Source organism: Diceros bicornis, chromosome 21, assembly GCF_020826845.1.
Source record: "Diceros bicornis minor isolate mBicDic1 chromosome 21, mDicBic1.mat.cur, whole genome shotgun sequence".
Classification (NCBI taxonomy): Eukaryota; Metazoa; Chordata; class Mammalia; order Perissodactyla; family Rhinocerotidae; genus Diceros; species Diceros bicornis.
Genome location: NC_080760.1, coordinates 19,161,336 through 19,183,486, shown reverse-complemented (window position 1 = coordinate 19,183,486; position 22,151 = coordinate 19,161,336). Strand labels below are relative to the sequence as shown.

The 22,151-nt window shown below is 43.7% G+C and overlaps 1 protein-coding gene across 1 annotated transcript in view; it reads left to right on the top strand.

The window, feature by feature from the left end:
- Positions 1 to 1,859: 1,859 nt before the first annotated feature.
- Positions 1,860 to 22,151, top strand: part of SNX31 (sorting nexin 31) — a 62,924-nt gene continuing 42,632 nt past the window's right edge. Inside the window, 4 exon segments of the mRNA XM_058564444.1 lie at positions 1,860 to 2,030; positions 2,135 to 2,209; positions 12,306 to 12,420; positions 14,103 to 14,167. Of these exon segments, the coding sequence (XP_058420427.1) occupies positions 1,965 to 2,030; positions 2,135 to 2,209; positions 12,306 to 12,420; positions 14,103 to 14,167 (321 nt within the window). The 5' untranslated portion in view covers positions 1,860 to 1,964.

Below are 22,151 nucleotides of genomic sequence, written 5' to 3'. Positions count from 1 at the left end.
AGGAAACCACAGTTTAAGAGTCCACTAACTTGCCCAAGGCCCCTCAACTAGATGCCACTGAGCTGGGATATGAATTCTGGTTTCCACTCTCTTAGCCGCTATGTTATATCACCTCCCTAAGTGTCAATTCCCTTTTCTCTAAAGCCAGAACCATCAATGGTTCCCAGCTCACAGTTACTGGGGAAATTAAACGGCATGGTGTACATCAGAGCTGGGTACACAGTAAACATGCAGGAAGTAATGGGTGTTCAGCACGTGTTGGTTCTCCTTGCCTAGTCTCTGATTCCCATTTCAGGCACTCAGCTTTCACTCGGTGAAGACTTGCATTTTAAAGGACTTGCAATGATTCCGATTGGAATAAACTACTCAGAACTATGAAAAAGTGATCTGTGACCTTAGAAAAGTTACTCTACTCTCTGCGCCTGTACTGTCAGTGGTAGGATGTTGCTCTAAATGTTTACCTGGAAGAGTTATGGGAAGATACAAGGACGGGAGGAAGCATGGAGACAGCCCAGTGCCTGCCTTGTGACAGGCACACATGTCACTGCTGCTTTCCTCCGCCCCAGTGACCATGGCAAGGTGAGAGGAACTCTATCATGATTTAACTAAAAGAAGAGAATTAGAGAATTACTTTCCATGGCAATTAAAAATGAGAGACTGTTGAAAGAACTCGAGATGGTTAGTCCAGAGAACAAACGGCTTATATGAACCCAGCTAACTGGATGCTGGCACCTAGTTGAAACCAGGGCTTCTTGGGAATCAAGAGAGGCCCAAAGCCACTTCCATTTGATGAGGTTTCTGGTATCTTAAGAAAAAAAAAATTGTTGAGGTTTCTGGTATACTAAGGGGAAAAAAAGGCATTTTTTTAAAAAGGAAAAATATTTGGTATTTAAAAAATACTAAGGCAAGGTTACAAATATCGTGGCATACCTTCAGTGTTACATTTAACCAATGTTAACACAAAAAACTGAACCCAATTGTGCTAGTTATAGGGTAGTTACTAGATTTACGTTTTGTTTTCTTTTGTTTTTTAATCTTAATTCTTGCACACCGCAGGCAGTGTTGGCAGGTCATGGGACACAGACTTTTTTCAACCCTGTCAGGGCACCTACTTGGAGGAAATGTCAGCATTTTGTGTTTGAGGGTGGGTCTGAACGTGATCTGTCTCTCATGATACTCATTGGAAGGGGGCCTGGACACGCTGCAAGCCACAGATCAGGACCCGGACACCTGGAGAAGGCCGGCTTCTCCTAGGCTGTGCACCCCCACTCCCTACCCGCCCAGCAAGTAGCCCAACCCCGAGATGTTGGGTGAGGTGAGGAGTAGTTAGTGAATTACTCGATTGGCACGTGTACAGGACATCTTCGCGGCTGGAGCAACGATTTTTAACTTTTGTGGATTCAAGGAACCCTCTGGAAAATCTGACGAAAACCCTGGACCTCCTCCCCAGAAGAATTCCATCACCCCACCCATCCACGCACAGTTCCTCCCCCCCCAAGCACCCCCCAGGAGTCCAGGCTCCAGGGTGAAAGCCCTGGCCCGAGGAAGGCTCTGGCGCTCTCTGAATTCCGTCCAGGCCCCACCGGGCACCAGGAGCCCTGCCTCGGGCGCAGGCTGGCTGCAGGCGGGGGCCGCTGCCCGGGCCCTGGGCCGTGGGCGCGCTCCGCCTCCCACCGGTCCTGGGAGCCGAGTCGCGCTGCCGGAGCGGGGCGGGGACCAGCAGGCGGCGCAGCCGGGTCCCTGCCCCACCTGCGGACGCCCGGGGCGAGCGGGGAGCGGGAGCAGGGCCCCGCCCCGGACGCCGTAGCCAGCCCCGCTGTGCCCACAGCCCCCGGGCTCAGAGCCTAGGACCGCGCCGCCGCAGGTCGGGCTCCCCGACTGCAGCCCGAGCCTGAACTCGCAGACCGCGCCCCCGCTGCCATAGGTCAGGTTCCCAGCGCTCTTCTGGAGCCGCCGCCCGAGCCATGAAGATGCACTTCTGTATCCCGGTGTCCCAGCAGCGGCTTGACGCGCTGGGGGGCCGCTACGTGGTGCGCCGGGGGCCGGGGTGCGCCCGGGCAGGGAGGAGGCCGGTGACATGGCGGGGGCTCACCTCGCTCGGCTAATCCGGGACGGGATGTCTCTGTGTTTGCAGCTGTACTCCGTGTACCTGGACGGCTTCCTCTTCTGCAGGGTGCGCTACAGCCAGCTGCATCGTTGGAACGAACAGGTGAGGGGTTCCGAGGCGGGTGAGGAAAAGTGCGCCCAGTGGGCTCTGTCTTGACTCTGACAAGACACTGGGCCTTTTGAGGGCTTCAGGCTCCTAATCTGTGAAACGGAGTCGTGATAAGGATTGTGAATTGCTTGCCATAGAGCTCAAGGAATGCGTGGTGCCGTTCCTAATCGTCTACAGCTGGGAGAGGAGGTAACAGGGCGCAGGTGATTCTCCCAACCCCCTTCCAGCGCAATGATCCCACCAGCCCCACCTGGCAGGGTGCTGGACAATGGTGGCCTCCCGTTTCCGTGCCGGCTGTTCCCCAGGACAATGTCTCCATTCAAAATGAGCAAACCAAGTCTAGAGCAAGGTATAGTCTTAGGACTCTTGTACATGCGTATTTAATCTCCTTTCCCCCAGAGTTTAAGCTTAGCCCCTTTAAAACGGTGTCTCTATTTTTGTTTTCAAACGACCGTATTCATGGGCTTCAAGTACTGGCAAGCTGGGAGGCCAGGAAACAGATGACTTATCAAGACAGGGGGCCATTTCCCACCATGGTTTCTCACTCTGAGGTCCTAATGGCATTTTCTCTGCGAGGTGGACTGATTTACTAGCCTGCTCTGACGGTTTTATTGTTCTAATGAGGAGAGGTTGCAAGTCTTCAAAATGGATTAGAGGAGTAAATGGAAGTTTGGAAATGAACTTCATCCACCCCCACCTCCATGCACAGTTTTTTCTTTTAAATGTTTTTTAGATTTTGTATGCTATTATAAAGAGCACATACCTAAAGTAAGAAAGAAAAGAAAGAAACTAACTTGCCCAGGCAACAGCTGTTAACAATTCTGGGACAATCTTTTCTGACAATCTCTGGTTTCTAGTGAGTAGATGCACCACATTTCCTTAACCGTCTTCTGTTGATGGACAGCTCAGTTCCATTTTTCTGCAACTGAAAACATCACTGCAGCAGGCCTTCTTGCTCATACATCATAGTGCATTGGAAAAGTCCATTTCCAAGATATGATTAAGTATTTTTGGAGTCAACAAAAAACAGCTGTAAAGTGGTTGTTAATTTATGTAGTGGTCTTTGAGTTGCTAGCACTTGGACAGTGCCTGTGACCCAGTAGGTCCTCAGGAATGATTGTCAGATGACTGAATGAGGAAGGGCATGGCTTCAGACTTCTGAAAGATGAGAAGCTACTTGTGGCCGAAACATGTTTGGGGAGTGAGGAGGACTGCAGAGGCAGGCAGGTGGGGATCTCGAAGGAAGAGAAAGTCTGGGTGCTTTAGGCATTTGAAGAAGGAAGTTGAGTTCTCTCTCTCACTCTCATCTGTCTTCCTGTACGGTGAGGGGGGACTGGGGAGGTAGCCAACAGAAGGTGGAAAGCAGGAGGGAGCAGGGAGAGCAGTGTAATTGACCGACCAGCTCCTAGCTGGTGGCCTCGCCTCTTCTCTGACCTTCGGTTTTCTCATCAGAAATTGTGAGCCAGTAGGTGGTGATGGATGTCAGCTCCGCAGGGCGCTTGTAAGACTGGGACCAGTTTCTCACAGAGCCTGGCACTTAGTACATGCTTAGTAAAAACCTCAGAGGTTTGAAGAATTCCTGAGTCTGGCCCTCCTTAACCAACAGACTTAGGAAAATGCTTTTTCTGAGAAAAACCCAGACCTGTCAAATCCTAGCAGGTCCAGAAGCAAAGACATAAAGTGAGTAAACTTTTGTTTTTGATCTTCTATGTTAGAAGCCATAAACAAGAAACCGTTTGTTATTCCCTGCAGTGGACTCTGAAATATTGAATTGCCAAGCCCAGTGCCCTCTGTGGGGCATACAGTATATATTAATGAATACTTCATATTTGTCCCAAATTTTTCAAAATTCTAAAGTGGAGATTTCTTTATCAAGTTTCCAGCTACCTTATACCTTGCGCTTATCATTTTTTTCCCCTTTCTGTAGGAACAACTTCATTTTAAAGAAACTATTTAGATCTTAGATGGCTATTGGTATTTATTATTAATTTAAAACAATTAAGCAGTTACTATGTTCCAAGGTTGGTGCCAAGAGCTTTACAGGTGATAGCATGTTTAATTTTTACAACAGTCCTATGAGCTAGGATTATAATTAGCCCCATTTAACAGAGGAGAAGACTGAGGCACGTCTTGCCCAAAGTCATGCTGCTAGTAAGTGTGGGAGCCAGGATTCCATCTCCAGAACCTGCTTGGACACATTACATTTTGTGGTTTCTTACTATAGTTGACAAAATAATTGTATCAGTAAATACAGTTAATTGAGTCTTAAGGTAACACATTTATACTCTATTTTGTCATAACATAATAAAATTTTCCAATTTTGGGTGTTCAGAGTGATGAATTTTAGTAAATGTATACAATTACCACTGCCATAATCAAGATAAAGAACAGTTCTCTTGTCCCTGCCCTTGATCCCCTCCCTCCACCTCTGGCCCCAGAAACCAAGATCTGCTTTCTGTCATCACAGTTCCAGGCACAGGATTTTATTCCAGCTGCCCAGCAAGCCCCTTAAGGCCGGTAGTGCAATTGTCATCGCTATTACCATTTTATAAATAAAGAGTCTGAGTAAGGTTGCCAGATTTAGCAAACAGAAATACAGGATCCCCAGTTGAATGTGAATTTCAGATAAACAACAAACACTTTTTTATTGTAAGTATGTCCCATGCAATGTTTGGGACATACGTAACTGGGCATCCTGTATTTTATCCTGCAGCCCTAAGTCTGAGACTAAAAGGTTGGGTGACCTCTCCCAGCCACTTCTCGGTGAGTTTTTATTCTTCTCTTCCGTGGAAGATGTGAAACGGCTCAGAGTTCTTAATTTGATTTAATACAAAGTGCTATAAGAAAGGAAACAATATAAAGGCCCCACCTCTGTGTGAGTTTTGTGAGTATAGGTTTATTTCCAGGGAAGTTCTGCACCCCACTAGAATAAAAATTTCATCTTATAGAATTAACTGATTTATTCATTTACTTAAACGTTTACTAAGTTTCTGTTACATACCATGCACTATTTTAAGTTAAGTGAAACCTCTGACTTGAGTGCGTGTGGTTTTTGGCTTTAACGATTGGGTTTCTGTTGTGTATGCTGGATCACTCTGAGGTTGAGGAGGAGCACCTGTACCGGGTGAGATGGCCCCTGCTCCTTCTCAGCCAAGCTATGTGGAGGCTAATGTGCGTAAGACCCAGCCTGGGGAGAGAGGGTTGTATTTCCAAGAGGTCGGCTGTGATCTGCACACTCAAGCACTGCCTTCAGCCCTGGCCCCTGCTGAGGCTCCCCTGAGGGCTGGCAGCTTGCCCCTCTGCTGCCGAATGCTGCCCATCTCTCCGCCGTGTGAACTGCCTGACTCGACTTCTTTCTGTGCCTTTAGATGAATAAAACCGGTTTGATTTATGCCCCTGCCCTTGCCTACACCACCTCCCGCAAATGGGTTTAAAGGAGTCTGTGAAGGAAACATTTCACTGGCTTATTTTGGCCAAGTGTTCAAGATGAGGCCATCTGTGTAAGTGATACTGGACTCTGTGAAAAGGATGCTGGCTTATTTGCAGACGTTCTGCCAGCGTCAGACACGGCAATGGGACAAGCTCTGAAAGCTTGCAAAGGGTCCTTCCGCGGGAGAGGAGGGCTGTGCGAGCCTGTGCACGCTGGCTCAGTCTTCTTCTCTGCGGATGCTGGCCCAGCCTGGCTCCTTCACCCTTTTCACCTGGTCTCCCCTCTTTCCTCACTCGAGCCCTCTGTTTGTATCAGGCTGGCCCATTCATTGCCTCTGCCTGGCTCACTTCTCCGTCCTGGGAAGACTCCTGCTTTCTGGCCCGCTGGTCAGGGACCAGCTGTCTCTCAAGGTCCACCTCAAGCCCTGCCTCCTCTGGGAAGTCCCCCTTGATTGCATGAGATGCCTTCTCTGATTCCTGCCACTTTGTGTTTAGACTTTGTTATGTTCCTCTTTTTCTGTGCATATTTTTGTCTCCTCTGATTATGTGGTTGCAAAAACGAATATTTAAATGAAGGAATGAATGGAGCCTGTAGGCATAGCGTACCCAGCACAGAATCCTACTTGAATAGATGCTCAGTAGAGATTTGGTGAGGGAGAAGGAGGAGGAGGAAGGGGGAGGGAGGAAAATGAGGGAGAGAAGAAAAAGTAGTGAAAAGACTGTGTCCAAATTCTGCCACTCATTAGCTTGTAGGCCTTGGTTTAAGTCACTTTATCTCCCTGAGCTGCAGGTTACTGTTATTGTCAAGGTGGGAAGATGACAATGTTAATGGTGATGATGATCGTCTGCCTCACAAGGATATTTTGAGAAGCAAATGGGATAATATACAAGCTCCATGCTAATATTCTTCGGTACCAGATGCCACAGCCCAGATTGCTTTGAGCTATGGCCCTTTACCTGGTGAATCTGGGGTTTTGATTACGAGGTGTCTTGGAGAGGTGAGATGGATGAGTCAACATGAGAAACACACTATAGAAAGTCTGTTTGTGTCTATAATTCCACCTGTCCCAGGTCACTGCTCTGGGATAGACATGGGGGCTGTGAGTGCATAGGGCACGGAAGGAGGTGGTATTTTCAACTGGCCAGTAAAGTCCTATTCACGTGAAAAGGCAGAACTGCACGATGGAGAAATTGGTGCAGGAGATTGTGCTGGGGTTAAAAAAAAGGTATTATCTGAACACGGTCTTTCAAAGAAAGAAAAGACAGACACCTCATAAGAAAAGAACAGAAGAGGTATGTTTTCCTTTTGATCTCTAAACAATTTTTTGAAACAGTGATTGGACTAAACTCTAATACCAGATAATTTTCAGTATGCTAGTCATTTTAATGCTCAACTATGTGCTATCTGAGACCAATAGAAAAGGTTACATTTTGATGGAGTTGAAGAACTTGTGGAGTTGATTATTGACTTTTGGCAGACTTGACTCAGTTGGTTGTATGTTTGTCTTCCCTTTAGACCAGTACTAGAGAAAGGAGGGGAAAGATTCCTTGAGAAGTCAGCTCAGGTTGTAAAACCTGCTGGGAGAGTTTTTGCACCGTGATGGCTGTTAGAACCTTAATCTTTGTTGGCTTGATCCCCAGTTGTTGGCTTTAGGATAGGGGTTTCCCCAAGATGCTCTCCTGCAGGGGGCTAACCCAGGCAGCCCTGGTGGCTCAAGGCTCCTGTGAGTCTTCGAACCAAATTGGGAGCATCTGTGAAATATATGAACACGTGCCGAGGAAGTCAATTGCCTTTAAAGATTACTTAATCGGTTAACCAAGAAATAATTGCATGTAAAGACAAGTTTCTGCTTCTATTTAGTGGAATTAGCAGAGATGGGGCATGTAAATCCTAGGTTGTTTGAGCAGCCTTTCCTGGGATGATGCTCCAACTGGATAGTGTTTGGTATGGCAGGAAAATTTCCTTGAATTTAAAAGAAACAGAATTATGGCTATAATATTTATACTACTAGATTTAGAAGAAAGGTTGCAAACTTAAATGGCTACAGGGGTCAGGCAAGTCATTTAAATGAGAGCCTTGGATCAAGTGAGAGGCAATGGGGAATGGTGGGAACTGCTCAGGTCTCCTCTAAAGAGGACGGTTGCCTGAGGAGTGTGAACCCAGCAATTCCAGACTTTCTGCTTTTTCAACAGAACAAAGAACATCAGTTTTTTTAAGTAAACTTTATTTTTGTAGATCGGTTTTAGACTTACAAAAAAATTTCAGTTTTTCAGATAGTACAGAGAATTCTCATATATCCCACACCTGGTTTCCCCTATTGTTTTCCATCAGTATGGTATGTTTGTTACAGCTGATGAACCAGTATTAATACAGTATTATTAACTATAGTCCATAATTCATTCAGACTTCTTTAATGTTTACCTAATGTCCTATTTCTGTCCTATGATCCCATCCAGGACATCACATTATATTTAGTTGTTATGTCTCCTCAGGCTCCTGGAGCCATTTCGAGGAGTCCTGGTCAGCTGTTTTGTGGAATGTCCCCAGTTGGAATCTGATGTTTTTCACAGGACTAGACTGAGGTTATGGGTTTTGGGAGGAAGACCACAGAGGTCAAGTGCCATTCTAATCACGTATTTGAAGGCACCTATTCTCAACGTGACTTATCAGTGTTGATGTTGACTTTGATCACCTGGCTGAGGTCAAGTGTGTCAGGTTTCACCACTGTCAAGTTACTCTTTTTCCTTACTTTCCATAGAGTACTCTTTGGAAGGAAGTCACTATGCACAGCCCACACTTAAAGAGTGGGACTTGTGCTCCATCTCCTTGTGGATGAGTATCCATGTAAATTATTTGGGATTCTTCTGCACAGGAAATTTGTCTATTCTCTCCTGTTTATTTATTCAATAATTTATATTTGTATGGGCTCATGGATATTTACTTTATACTTAGGGTTATACTTTAATACTTCTTTATTTTATTATTTTAATTGTTCCAGCTTTGGCCCATAGGAGCTCTTTCAGTTTACTCCTGTGTCTCCAACATACACCCATTGCTGATTTTTTTGCTTTGAGTACTTCCTTATTTTCTGGTGCTACAAGATGCTCCAGACTCATCCCATATATTTCCTTTCTTGGTCCTAGAGTCAACTATTTCTCCATGCAACCCTGGTTGCTTTTATTGGAGAACGCTATTAGAAGCCAAGATCTGGGCACTAGGTGTGTTCATTGCTACTGAAGTGTTGTTGCTTCTAGGCCCTCTCAGTTAACAGAGCCAGGAAAATATGTGTGTATACTAATGTGGGTATATATGCGTATCTATAAATAGTTCTGTGTGTAACTATCTGTATCTATATTAAGCCAAACATGAGTTCATACCAATATCTCCAAATAATCCATTACCACATAGAGCATTCTAGCCTACTCCCCTTACTTATCTGAAAACTCTCACTCCAACCATGAGAAACCTGATTCCCACCACCTGTTATCCATTTGCTTAATTGTTCAATTTGTACACACATATAGTAGTATCAGAATTGTTAACCTGTACCCCCACGGGAAACCACTTTATCAACTAGGGTACAGTGCTGGTGTAGTTTCTTTTGCCTTTAGTTTTACAGACTCCACTCATTTCCAAAGCTACTTAGGTCAACACCTTTTTCCTTCGCTCCCTTCAATGAAGTTGTTTCATACGTGTGTAATATAGTTAGATTGTTTTGTTATATTTTGCATTCCGTCCTGAGATTCCTCCAGCCTCCTAAATGATTTTTAAATATTTGCATACATTAAGGTTGTGTTGTAAAGTTCGGTGGGTTTGACAAATGCATAGTGTCATGTATCCATAATGACAGTAATCATACAGAATAGTTTCACTGCCCTAAAAAATTCCATGTGCTTTACCAATTCACCACCCTAGACTCCTGGTGACCATTGATGTTTTTACTATCTCTATAACTTTGCTTTTTCCAGAATGTCAGATAATTGAAATCATACAGTATGTTGCTTTTTCAGACTGGGTTCTTTCACTTATGAATATGCATTTAAGGTTCCTCCGTGTCTTTTCATGGCTTGTTAGCTCATTTCTTTTTAGTGCTGGATAATATTCCACTGTATGGATGCATCACAGGTTGTTTGTCCATTCACCTATTGAAGGATCTTGGTTGCTTTCAGTTTTTGGTGGTTATGAATAAAGCAGCTGTAAACATTTGCATGCAGATTTTTGTGGACATAGTTTTCATAACATAAGCTTTGTAAGAAATTGCCAAACTATCTTCCAAAGTTGCTATACCATTTTGCATTCCCTCCAAGACATAACTTTTAAAATTTTTAAATTGCAAAAATGAAATTGGCATCAAATCCAAATTCTCTATAAATCGATTAAACTACAACCTAGCATACCAAACAAAACACATCAGGGAGCTGTTTCTTACTTACAGGCAGGCAGTTAATAATCTTTCCAGATGTTAGACCAACACTGTCCAATAGAACTTTCTGTGCTGAGCATTTCTGTGGAAATGCTCTACGTCTTGGTCCAATTCAGCAGCAATTTGCCACATTTCCATTGGCTATTGAGTATTTGAAATGTGACTAGTATGACTGAGGAACTGAATTTTAAATTTTATTTTAATTAATTTGAGTTTAAATTTAAATAGTCACAGGTGACTAATGGACATCATATTGGATGACACGGTTCTAGGCCATTGTAAGGATTTTGGCTTTTATTTGAGTGAGATGGGAAGCCATGAAGGATTTTGAGCAGGGCAGTGGAATGATCTGACTTACATTTTTAAAGTATCACCTTAGATGCTGTATTAGGAATAGACTGAAGGGGGTCCAGGACAGAAACAGTGAGATCTGTTGTAAAGCTACTGCAATAATCTAGAAAAGAGATGACAGTGGCTTGGAGCAGGGCGATGGCAGTGAGGGTGGAGAGAAGTGGTCACATTCTTGATGTATTCTGAAGTTAGGGCCTAGGCAAGGTAAATATTTGTCAAATACGCACTGTATTTGTGGCAAAGGTCATGGAATTAAAATTCTTACCTGTTTGCAGTCTTGTTTCTCTTAGATCTGCTTTCATTTTCTTTAAGCCACTGACTACAGTAATTTTAAGAATTTCAGCCCTCCTGATCCAGAAGTACCATGTTAAAACCTGACTGGGTTTCTGACTGGTTTCCTTTCTCCTATTTTAAAGAGAATGATGCTGTGCCTTATCTTTAAGCCACCACTCTGGGTTTTGGGCTGGAATGAAGGAAGATGCACTTTTGGTTTTCTTTTTTTCTTTCTTTTTTTTTTTTTTGTGAGGAAGACTGGCCCTGAGCTAACATGTCTTGCCCGTCCTCTTTGCTGAGGAAGATTGGCCCGGAGCTAACATCTGTGCCCATCTTCCTCCATTTTGTATATGGGATGCCACCACAGCATAGCTTGATGAGTGGTGCATTGGTCCGTGCCCGGGATTCAAACCTGCTAGCCCTGGGCTGCTGAACTGGAGTGCGTGAACTAGACCACTATGCCACTGGGCCGGCCCCCTTAATTTTTTTGTGTGAGGAAGACTGGCTCTGAGCTAACATCCATTGCCAATCCTCCTCTTTTTGCTGAGAAAGATTGGCCCTGAGCTAACATCTGTGCTGATCTTCCTCTATTTTGTATGTGGGACGCTGGCACAGCATGTCTTGATGAGTGGTGCCTTGGTCTGCGCCTGGGATCCGAACCTGCAAACCCCGGGCTGCCAAAGTGGAACTTGTGAACTTAACCACTACGCCACTGGGCGGGCCCCCTTGGTTATCTTAATTTAAAAATTGTTTTTGATGCATCCACTATCAGCTTGCATAAAATTACCACCATGGTCTATGGGTAGGTAGGAGGGAAGGACCTGCCTAACTGGGTTTCTATTGGAATCATGTGTCAGACTTATAGGAATTCTCTAAACCAGCCCCATCCAATAGAAATATAATATGAGCCACATATGTAATTTTAAATTTTCTGATAGCCACATTAAAAGGAACCAGGTAGAATTAATTTTAATAATATATTTTATTTAATCCAACATATCCAAAATATTATCATTTCAACATATAATCAATGTAAAAAATTATTAGTGAAATATTTTACATTCTCTTTGTACTAAGTCTTCACAGTCTGGAATGTATTTTACACTCATAGCTCATCTGAATTTGGACTAGCCACCTTTCCAGTGCCCCTTAGCCATGGGTGGCTAGTAGCTACCATGTTAGATGGCACACCTGTAAACATCTGCTGTTATGTTCAGATTTGGTGGAGGTGGGGTGAGGAAATTAAATTCCTAACTATCCTCATTGATATCACAGACACTATTGGGGTATGAGTTAAAGAAGTATTGTATGATGTGCGTGGTGGGCAGTCTTGTAAAAACATATGAAAAATTAAAATTACCCCAAGTCTGCTAAACTCAGACCGGAGTCATCAGTCTGCGATATGTGTGATAGTATCTCTAGAAACTTATACTGAAATAAATTCCTCCTTAAGAAAATCAAAGTATCCCCTTTTCCTCCTTTTGGCCACCAGGAAGGGTTAGTTCTAAATGAAGTGCTGGAGTGAGACCTGCTGTAAGAGAAGGGTATGGTGTCTCACTAACCTGGAATTGGAGGCTCTTTGCCTTCAACTGTGTGTTTTCTGGATCTTTCAGCTGAGGCGGGTCTTTGGAAATTGCCTGCCGCCCTTTCCACCGAAGTACTACCTCGCGATGACCACATCTATGGCTGATGAGAGGAGGGATCAGTTGGAACAGTATTTGCAAAATGGTATGGATTTGGATTCTTTTTTCCAGATTTATTGAGACACAGGTTACACACCATAAAATTCACCCATTTAAAGTATACAATTCAGTGGTTTTTAGTATATTTACAAGATTGTGGAACCATCACTATAATCTAATTTTGAACATTTTTATCACCCCAAAAACAGACCTCACGGCTATTATCACTCACTCCGTATTCCTCTCCTCCACCAGCCCTGTCACCCACTACACTAATTTCTGTCTCTATAGACTTGCCTATTCTGGACGTTTCATTTAAATGGAATCATACAATATGTGGTCTTTGTATTTGGTTTTAAAAATGCTTTATGTTCATATTCGCCCCTGGGTGCTATATATTGGCTTTGATTGTACAAGTCAAAGGAATATTACCTGGATTAAGACTGAAGAAAGGGATGAGATGAACTCTTTATGCCAAAGCTCTCAGGAGGTATCAGAGATGTTAACTGGCAGTGCCAGAGATTGCACCTCCATCTCTGTCCTCACCAGGAAGCTGAGCTAAGGCGCCAGGGACACTCAGAGGTCTGCTCTGGCCCCATGAGGCTTGCAGCACGACGTTCCTTGCCCCTTGCCTTTGTCCTGAAAACGCTATGCACAGCACAATGGTGCTTGGCAAGCCTGAGCTCGCACAAAAAGAAAGGATTAGGAGAAATAGCACAAGGGGCATTAAAATATTTAAGGGTTTTAAAAAGCGGAAACAGTATATACACAAAATGTTTTAAAAATATAACCTGTCCAAAGGGTATACAATGAAAGGTACATTCCCTTCTACCCCAGACTCCTAGGCGTCTAGAAGAAAATACTAGTACAGTGGCTTGTGTATTCCTAGAACCTATCTGTGTGCCTAGTAGTGTGTCTGTACACCCCTGTTTGTTGAACACAAATTGAAACTTACTCTACACAGTTCTCTGTACCTGATTCTTAAAAACTTTTTATTCTGAATGAATTTCTGATTTACAGATAAGTTGCGAAAATAATGCAAATAATTTCTGTATACTCTTCACCCAGATTTCCCAAATGTTAACATTTTACATTTGCTTTATCGTTCTCTCTCACTTTCCTGTGGGGATGTGTGTGTTATGGATATATATGGATATACATACACATATATATAATATATAATTTTTTTGAGATGCTTGTGTTGCACATACAAGCCACTTAACCCTTAAAAGCTTTGTGTATTTCCTAAGATCCAAGACATTCTCTTCTATAACCACAGTCTAGTTATCAAAATCAAGCAATTAATCTTGACACAGTAATGTCATCTAGTTTACAGACCTGATTCAAACCTCACCAGCTGTTCCACTGACATCCTCATAGCAAAACAAAAAAAGTTTTTTCTTCTGTATGTCGATTTTTTGCCTCTTAAAATATGTATTTTACTGATCATTCTAGGCCAGCAATTATAAATTTACCTCATTATTTCTCCTGGAGATTCCTGGAAAGAGTCGCCTGAGATTGGTGGGATGGGTTCCTGTTGTCATCAAAGCTGCTTGGAGGAGGTGGACTTTGTGGCTTTTCGTATATTTGAGAAGTCACAAGCTCCCTGCCTTCGAGGAGGCAGTGCTGCACTGGCAAGGCCTGGAGGGCTTCCTGGAGGACGGAGCAGTTTAATAGAGACATCAACCCAGCCCTGTGCTAACTTGGCTCACTGTCCATGTTTTTCAGTAACCGTGGACCCAAATATGCTGAGAAGCGATGTCTTCGTTGATTTTTTAAAACGGGTGCAGCTGGTAAGATTGCTCTTCCTTAAGTCATTATTTCGCTGCAGAACATGTCTCTTCGTTAATCACGTGTACGTTTCTGGCCATCTGCCCCACGGAGCCTGGACTCAGGTCAAATACATTCATTTGGAGTACACTGGAAGATGGTTCCCATTTTGTTCTTTTGGAGGTTTGGATTCTAGATGGAAAATTAAGTGTGTCACTTGACCTTTAGCTCATTTAAATAAAGCAGATACCTTTTTTCTGTAGCCTAAGGATTGTACATCTCAAAATTGGCCATGAAGAAGAGAACCTTTGTCATTAAGGGCCCCCATGACAATTCTGGGTCCCTACTTCTATAGCTGGGATTTCCAAGTATGCCACAGTGAGGCCGTCAGGACACCAGTAATAGCCATGCCAGCTATTACTTATATACTCTCTGCTCCTAATTTTATTGTAAATGGATCATGGAGAAAATTCAGTCTGAACAGAATGACATGCAGCAACTCTCTTTCCTTTGTCGGTCTAAAGAACCACTGGCTACTTGTTCCCTAGAGGCTGGAACTCTGCCAAGCGCCTTTGTTTAGCACATCACTCATTCTGGTTGTACGTATGGGGACATTTTTATGCCTGCATGTATGTTCTTGGCTGAATGGAAAAGCTACGAAAAGATTGAAGTTGTTCAATGATATGATATTATTGAACTGGATCCCTAGCTAGGGGAAGAATGATACCTAGATCAAACTTGTAAAAACTGGGAGGAAATTGCGTTTATTCAGTGGTTTGACTGTGTTGGTATACTTGCTGGGCCACTCAACCTGAGAAATGACCCTAGAGCTTCCCATTGTGTAGTTGTTCATATTTTCACATATACTTGATGGTTTAAAAAAATATATACTTTCCTTTTTTTTAAAAAGTTTGTTGTTGAGGTGGTGATGGTGGTAACATTCAAACAGCACAAAAGGGTATACTATCAAAGTAACCCCTGCTCACTCCACAGAGCGCCAGTCCCCCTCCTCAGAGACGACTGCTGTTTACAGTTTACCGTGTGTTCTTCATGTTTCTGTTCATGTACAAGCATTCATATGAATGCATATCCTGTTTTGTTTTTTAGTTTTTGTTTTTTTTAACAAATAAACACATACTCTACCTACATTCTGAACCTTGTTTTTTAAAATCTACAGCTTGCCAATCATTCTATGTCAGTACACAGATGTACATTTGGCCTTGGTCTGTCATCTTTTTTTTGGGGGGGGAGGCATTATAGTTTTTCCTTTTAATACTTTTTAAAATTCATTCACAGGGTAGCAATGTTTTGGCGTTTCGAATGTCTTTTTTTTCTGATAATTTGAAAGAGTTTTACTTGATTTTAGTTCTTTTAGTATTTTACCTTCATAACTTTATACACAAGTCTTAGGCCCCCGCTGCGTTCGGTAGTGTCTCTTCTCGCTTCTTTTGATGAGATTTTCGCTTGTGTAATGGCTTTATTATTCTCTTCCATTTCTTCCATGGACTTTGTCAACTTACTTTTATATCCTTTTGTTATCTTACCTCTTTTTAGAGGCCTATATTGTTCTTTGAGGTCTTAGTTCAGAGAAGCCATATTTTTATTAATACACCCATCATTTTCGTCTCCTTTGTGGCATCATTTTTGGGTATGTATTTCTCACCCTAGTTGGTCAAGTTTCTTTCCTCCTTTCTTGCAGAGTTTTTGCTTAGGTGCCTTGCCAGTTCTTCTCAGGCATCAATCAGCTGTGAGGGGCTGTGCTCTGTGAGCCAGCTGTTTGCCGACCCGGCGTCGGGGAGGAGCCAGAGTGGAGACATTTGACTCTGTCTGTTGTCCTTCTGGATCTTGCCTCTTGTTTCTGTCTCACTCTGCCCTAAGGCCCACACAGTGTGTCTAGCAGGGAAGCCATAACCCACAGTTCCTCATATCATGATCTAGCATTGTAAACCCTCCTGTTGACTAAGCAGCCTCGGGACTGGCTTTGTGGTTAAAAGTGCAGTCTCAGGAGTGCAGGCCAAGGTTCAAATTTTGGCTGCCCTACTTTCAATTTGTATGGCCTGGGGCAGTTTACTTGTCCTCTTTGTATCTCAGTTTCCCCATCTGTAAAATGAGGAGAATAGCTCCTGTCTCATAGGATTCATTTGAGGATGAAGTCAGCCAGTGCTCTTAAAGCCCTTAAATGTCATCTGGCAAACGTTAACACTTATGAGGTGCTCGCTACTGTTATCAGTGCCAGTCCCTTCTCTTCCCAGCCATGCTGAGAGAGTGCATTCAGCAAAGATGGCGTGTCTGCACGTTTCTTTGGCTCCCTGCCCACTAGGTGGTGTCAAATGGGCCCAGAGTTGTGCTCCAGACATGCTGAGTTCCTCAAGATGAACTGCTAAGATAGCTGCTGCGTTGTTTGAGTCCTGCAGACTTGTTACCTCTGCTTCCCTCCTCCCTGACGCGGTCTGGTTTTCACTGCACTTGGCAGCCCCTCTGGAAACCTAGTGGTTCAGGCTGGAGAGCATTTTCAACTTAGTCAAAGATGATTTTCCTTTCAATTGTTTTCTGTTTGCCTCCAAAAGGAGAGCAGGACAGAGGTAACTTTACTCCTGAAGATGTTTATAAAGGAGGTTTACTTTACGATTTTGAAAAGGAAACTAAGTTTAAATCAGGAAGGTTGTTCTGTGTTCATTGTGCCCCTGTCCTGCTTCCTGCTGTCTGTTATTGTTCACACATTCAACAAATATTATTGAACACTGCGGGAGCCAGCCCTGGTCTAGAGGTGGGGAAGACACCAGTGAACAGCACCCAGTCCAGCTCATGGAGTTTACTGTCTTGTTGGGGAGACAGAAAAGTCACTGGGCAAGTCACTAAATGTAATGATCACTGCGACACAGGACTGCATACTACGACATAGGAACAAGACTGTGATACAGGACTGCGTACCATGCACTGTGATGTAGGACCAAGCACTACGATGTAAGACACAGCACTGTGAGACAAGGCCATGTTCCAGGAGAGGGTTAGGGGTGCATCAAGATTTCCATCCTCTCAGCCCAGGTGCAGCATCTGTGGGCCCTGCTACCTCCAGTGGCTTTGTGCCCACTTACCCCAGTGTGCAGTACAAATAGTATCATTCTCTATGTGTGACCTGGTGAGAAGAGGGCTGGGAGGCACTGCCACAGGATGAGTGTGTGTCTGGGAGACATGGTGGAGAGTACCTTGGTCAGGAAGACCTTCTAAAGAGTGACGTGTAAGCTGGTATTTGAAGATTTCTGGGCAGGGAGGGAAGACTATAGGTTTTTTTTTTTTTCCATTGAGAGGAAAAGAACAACAAAGCACATAATATCTGAAGATCGGGGAGACTCAGGACTGATATGAGTGAAAGGGAAGCAGTAGCACTTTTTATTGGGGGTGAGTCTACTCCAGCTGCCAGTAGACCCTTCCCCTGATCACCTTGCAGGGCCAGAGGGATTTATTGACCGTAATGGATGCAGTCAATGCAACTGGCTGGCTGCGCTTGCAGCAGGATTGCTCCTGCAGGGCTGTTGGGAGCTGGGAGGACTGGCAGCAGCCACGGTGAGGTGTGGATTTGCCAGACCGTGAAGGGAGCCCGAGGAGCAGGGATTAGGCAGTTTCCCCAGCTCGGTATTATACAGACCCTGCCTGGATATTTTCACTGCATCTGATAAGTGCTTGGCCTGCAGTTTCCAAGTGGTTATTGCCAGATAATCACATGTTCACAGGCCTGGCTCTCCAGGGCTCAGCAAGTACAAGAACATCTTCCTGTCTCTGGGTGAGGACGCACGATATTAGAAACGTGAATACATGCAGCCTTCCGGGAGCCCGTCTGAGGAAAGCCTCTATCAAGGATGGCCAAAGGCCAGCTGCAGTAATCAGAGGGGTTTGCCTCTTTGGGGCATTTAATCTGGTCTGGATCCTGCTTTATGTGCAGTATCTCACTTACCCCTCACAGCTTGTCGAGGAGGGTGCTATTGGTGTCTCTTTTTCAGGCTAAGTAACTTGTCCAAGGACACATATCTCATAAATGTTAAGAGCTGAGATCTGAGCCCAGGGAGCCTGCATTCAGAGCCCCTGCTCCACTGATGTTATGAGATTTATCTAGGGTAGTGCTGGCCCACCCAGCCCTGCCCCCACTGGGTCCCCCTTGTTTTGTGGGTCTAGACCCCTTGACTTACTATGCTCTGTGCTTTTGCCCTGAGAGTGCCTTTGAGATGAAGGGACTTTTGAAAAGGCAAAACTGAAGTCCTTAAACTAAAGACCCTTTATGTTCCTGGTTCTTAAACTGTAGTGTTCTAAGGCCTCGTGTAAACAATAAGAAGACAGAGGAGGTATTTGGAGTAGCTTTTGTGCACCTGGGAAGTGAGGAGCAGTTTATGTATTGGGGAAGTTTTGCCCACCATGGCTTTGTTTGGGGGCTCTGGGAAGTGTCTCTTGCCCCATTTCCTCATAAGAATGTTTCCCATTTCCTTGTAGTGAAATGATTAGGGCCCATCATAAGTGTGATGGAAATTCAGAGCATAGTGAGTCCTACATATGGATTTTCTTGGATAAGAAACCTCAGGAATAAGCACCGTGGCTATCAGACATTCTTCTGATATGGCCTCAGAGCAGAGTATCAATAAAGCACACTGATTGATCTTCTTTAAGAAATTAAAAAATTGCTCAGGGTGTTAAATTCGATTTGAAAAGAATTAGCACGTTTTAAAATGTGTCAAGGCAGCCCATGGTATTGGAGGATTTTGAGATTTCTTAAAGATAAATGCATTCAATTTTCTGGTGTGAATGGTACATTTTGATTCCTGATCCACCCTAAATCAAGATGGCAGCTTAGTTAAGGTTTTGTTTTTCTACAATCCAAATCCACCAAGTTGGATATTTCCCCTCTAATTGTGTTTTTGTACAGCTTTTACATTTTCTTAATTGTATACGTTCTAGTAAAATTCAGATATCACAAATAGAGCCAAATTCCTCCTTGATCACCACTCAAACCTAGAATGGTTTACCTGTTGTGCGCTTGCTTTTATAACGTAATATAAAGGTTTTCCGATGCCGTTATTTCTCCTCTTTACCATACTGTTCTAAAATTGTTTATTTTTTTATCAAAGCAAAATGTGCTCATAGTTTTAAAAGTAAAGTAGTGCTAGAAAGGATTGTAACATAACTATCTCTTGCTCTGCAGAGGCAATGGCTTTCAAATCTTTTAGCTTTTTCTTTAAATATTTAAAAATCTATGGTTAATGATATACATCTCCAACTTTCTCTTGTTCTTCAGTTTGTAGACATTATCCACTGACTGCCCTGTTATGGGGGATGAGGACTTCAGCTTCCTTATATCACTTCCTCCGTTCCCCACTTCTGCCCAATTTTATGTCACAATTAAAAAAAAAATAAATTCTTAGTCAATATTTTCATCATTATAATATGTAAATATTTCTTATTTCTTAGCCAAATAATGTTTAAGATTACCTTTACTTTTTTGAACAACTTTTATTTTTCCTGGAGTTAAAATGGCATCTTTTTTTTTTTTTTTTTTTTTTTTTTTTTTGTGAGGAGATCAGCCCTGAGCTAACATCCGCCAATCCTCCTCTTTTTTTTTGCTGAGGAAGACGGCCCTGGGCTAACATCGGTGCCCATCTTCCTCCACTTTATATGGGACGCCGCCACAGCATGGCTTACCAAGCAGTGCGTCGGTGCGCGCCTGGGATCCGAACCAGCGAACCCCGGGCCGCCGCAGCGGAGCGCGCGCACTTGACCGCTTGCGCCACCGGGCCGGCCCCTAAAATGGCATCTTTTAAAAGAAAAAAAATATCCTTAGTTGTCTTTAAGTATGACTCTTTCTGTACCTATCACAGTGCTGAGAACAGAATTTTCCCCATGGTCAAACCAATCATATTCTTTTCCTGGAGATGATCTACCCAGAGTCTCTGTCTTTCTGTTGTTTATGACAAGAGAGACTTGAGTAAGTTTGCCTGCCAGTGGGAAGGAGCCAGTGGAGAAGGAGAGTTTGAAGATGGGAGTGGGTGGGATAGGCCTTGATAATTAATAGCACCAAGTCCTTGAGGAAGGAGGATTAAACACAAGCTGGGATTGGGTGGAGGAAAGATAACTCTTAAACTGAATGTGAGACAAAGAGAAAGATTGAGTGAGGCTACAGGCACAGTCCAAGGTTTGTGAGTAGAATTAGAGTGAGTCCCCACTCAGTGTTTCCTCTGTGACTTCTATGAGGTGAGGTCAACTGGTGGGGATAAGGGAGGAGGTAGATGTGGTTGGAGTCTTAGGGAAAGTGGAGAAGGTTGAAATAGAGTGTGAGTCAGAACTCCATTGGCTGAGGCAACCAGTAGGACATGCTGGAGAGAAGGAGGGAGATTGAGGGCCAGTTGGCAACCAGTGTCTCCCATTCTAACCAATGGCAAAGAGTTGGGTGGTCCTTGAACCTTTTGCCTCCATTGCTGTGGAGGTTACCCACTGAGAGAAGGTTGCCTCAACTGAAGCCAGTGTTGCTGTGTCAAACAGAACATTGGAGACTTTAATCTTAATGTTCTCTTCTAGAATATAGGTAGGGTAAATATGAATGGTGAGCTAGAGAAGGAGATAATGTGTATAAACAATCGATTTTTAAATGCTCCATTTTAGATGCCTCTTAGTTCTTTTTATCCTCTCATTTGGATTATTTTGAGAAATATGGCACCAAGATTATTCAAATACCCATTTATACAGGGCACTGTTCAAAATAAATTTATGCATAATCCCTGCTCTGAAGGAGCTTATCATCTAAGCAGCTATCTAACCCAGCTTTAAACAAATTAAGTATAAAAAAGCCAAGAACATTCAACAAATAAACAGAGTGGGTAAGGTGGAACTCAACTGCTTCCATATTAGTCAGCCCTTTTTCAATTGCAACGGACAAAATCACAAACGGGAAATTTATTCAGTTAAATGAAAAGCCAGGGAAGTTGGGCTGGCACTCTCATCCCACTCCCTACTTCAAGCTTTGCTTTTCTTTATGTCGACTTCATTCTCAGAGCCTCTCTCCATGCTGTGGTAAAAATGGCCATTTGCTTCAAGATTAGCAGCCCCAGCTGAAGGAGAGTATCCTCACTTTCCTTTCTCCTTCTCACTAATGGAGTCAGAACTCCATTGGATGAGGCAATCTGCCAGGTAATTGCTAGAGAAAAGGAGGAAGGAAAGTGAGGGGCAGTTGCCAACTGACTTGTCTCATCCTGACCGATGACAAAGGGTTGGGTGTCTGTGACAGAATAAGAAACATATGTTTGGTTTTTGAACCTTATTCCTGACACAGAGCTCCCAAAACCCTTGTAATTTCCTGAGTGATGGGGTGATAGGTGCATCTTAACACAGAGCTTCTAAGACCCTTGGAATCTCTGGAGTGATGAGTGTCTTTTTGTTTGCTAATGAGATGACTGGTGGCCCCCAGATGCTTCAAGATGGGGACTGGTCAAAGGCATGATTAGAGAGTTGGAACTTCCAGCCCCACCTCCTGGCCTCCTGGGATGGGAGACGGGCTCAAGATGAAGGTAATAGTTGGTCATGCCTACATGATAGAGCCTCCATAAAAATCCCTAAACTCTGGGGTTCAGAGAGCTTTGGGATTGGTGAACATGTAAGTGGTGCACCTGGGGAGGGCTCTGCACCCCTTTCCACATACCTTGCCCTATGCATCTCTTCCATTTGGGTATTCCTGAGTTGTATCCTTTATAATGGGTAATAGTAAGTAGTTTTCCTGAGTTCTATGAGCCGTTCTAGAAAAGCATCCAACTCAAGGAATGGGGTCATGGGAATCCCAGATTTATAGTGGGTGGGTCAGAAGTATGGGAGGGCTGGACTTGCGACTGGCTTCTGAAGTGGGGCAGGGGCAGTCTTGTGGGACTGAGGCCTTAACCTGCGGGATCTGTGCTAACTTCAGGTAGGTAGTGTCAGAAGTGTTGGTGTGAGTAAAGTAAAGAAAAACAGTGTTTTTCCTTTTAGCGTCCCATGAGC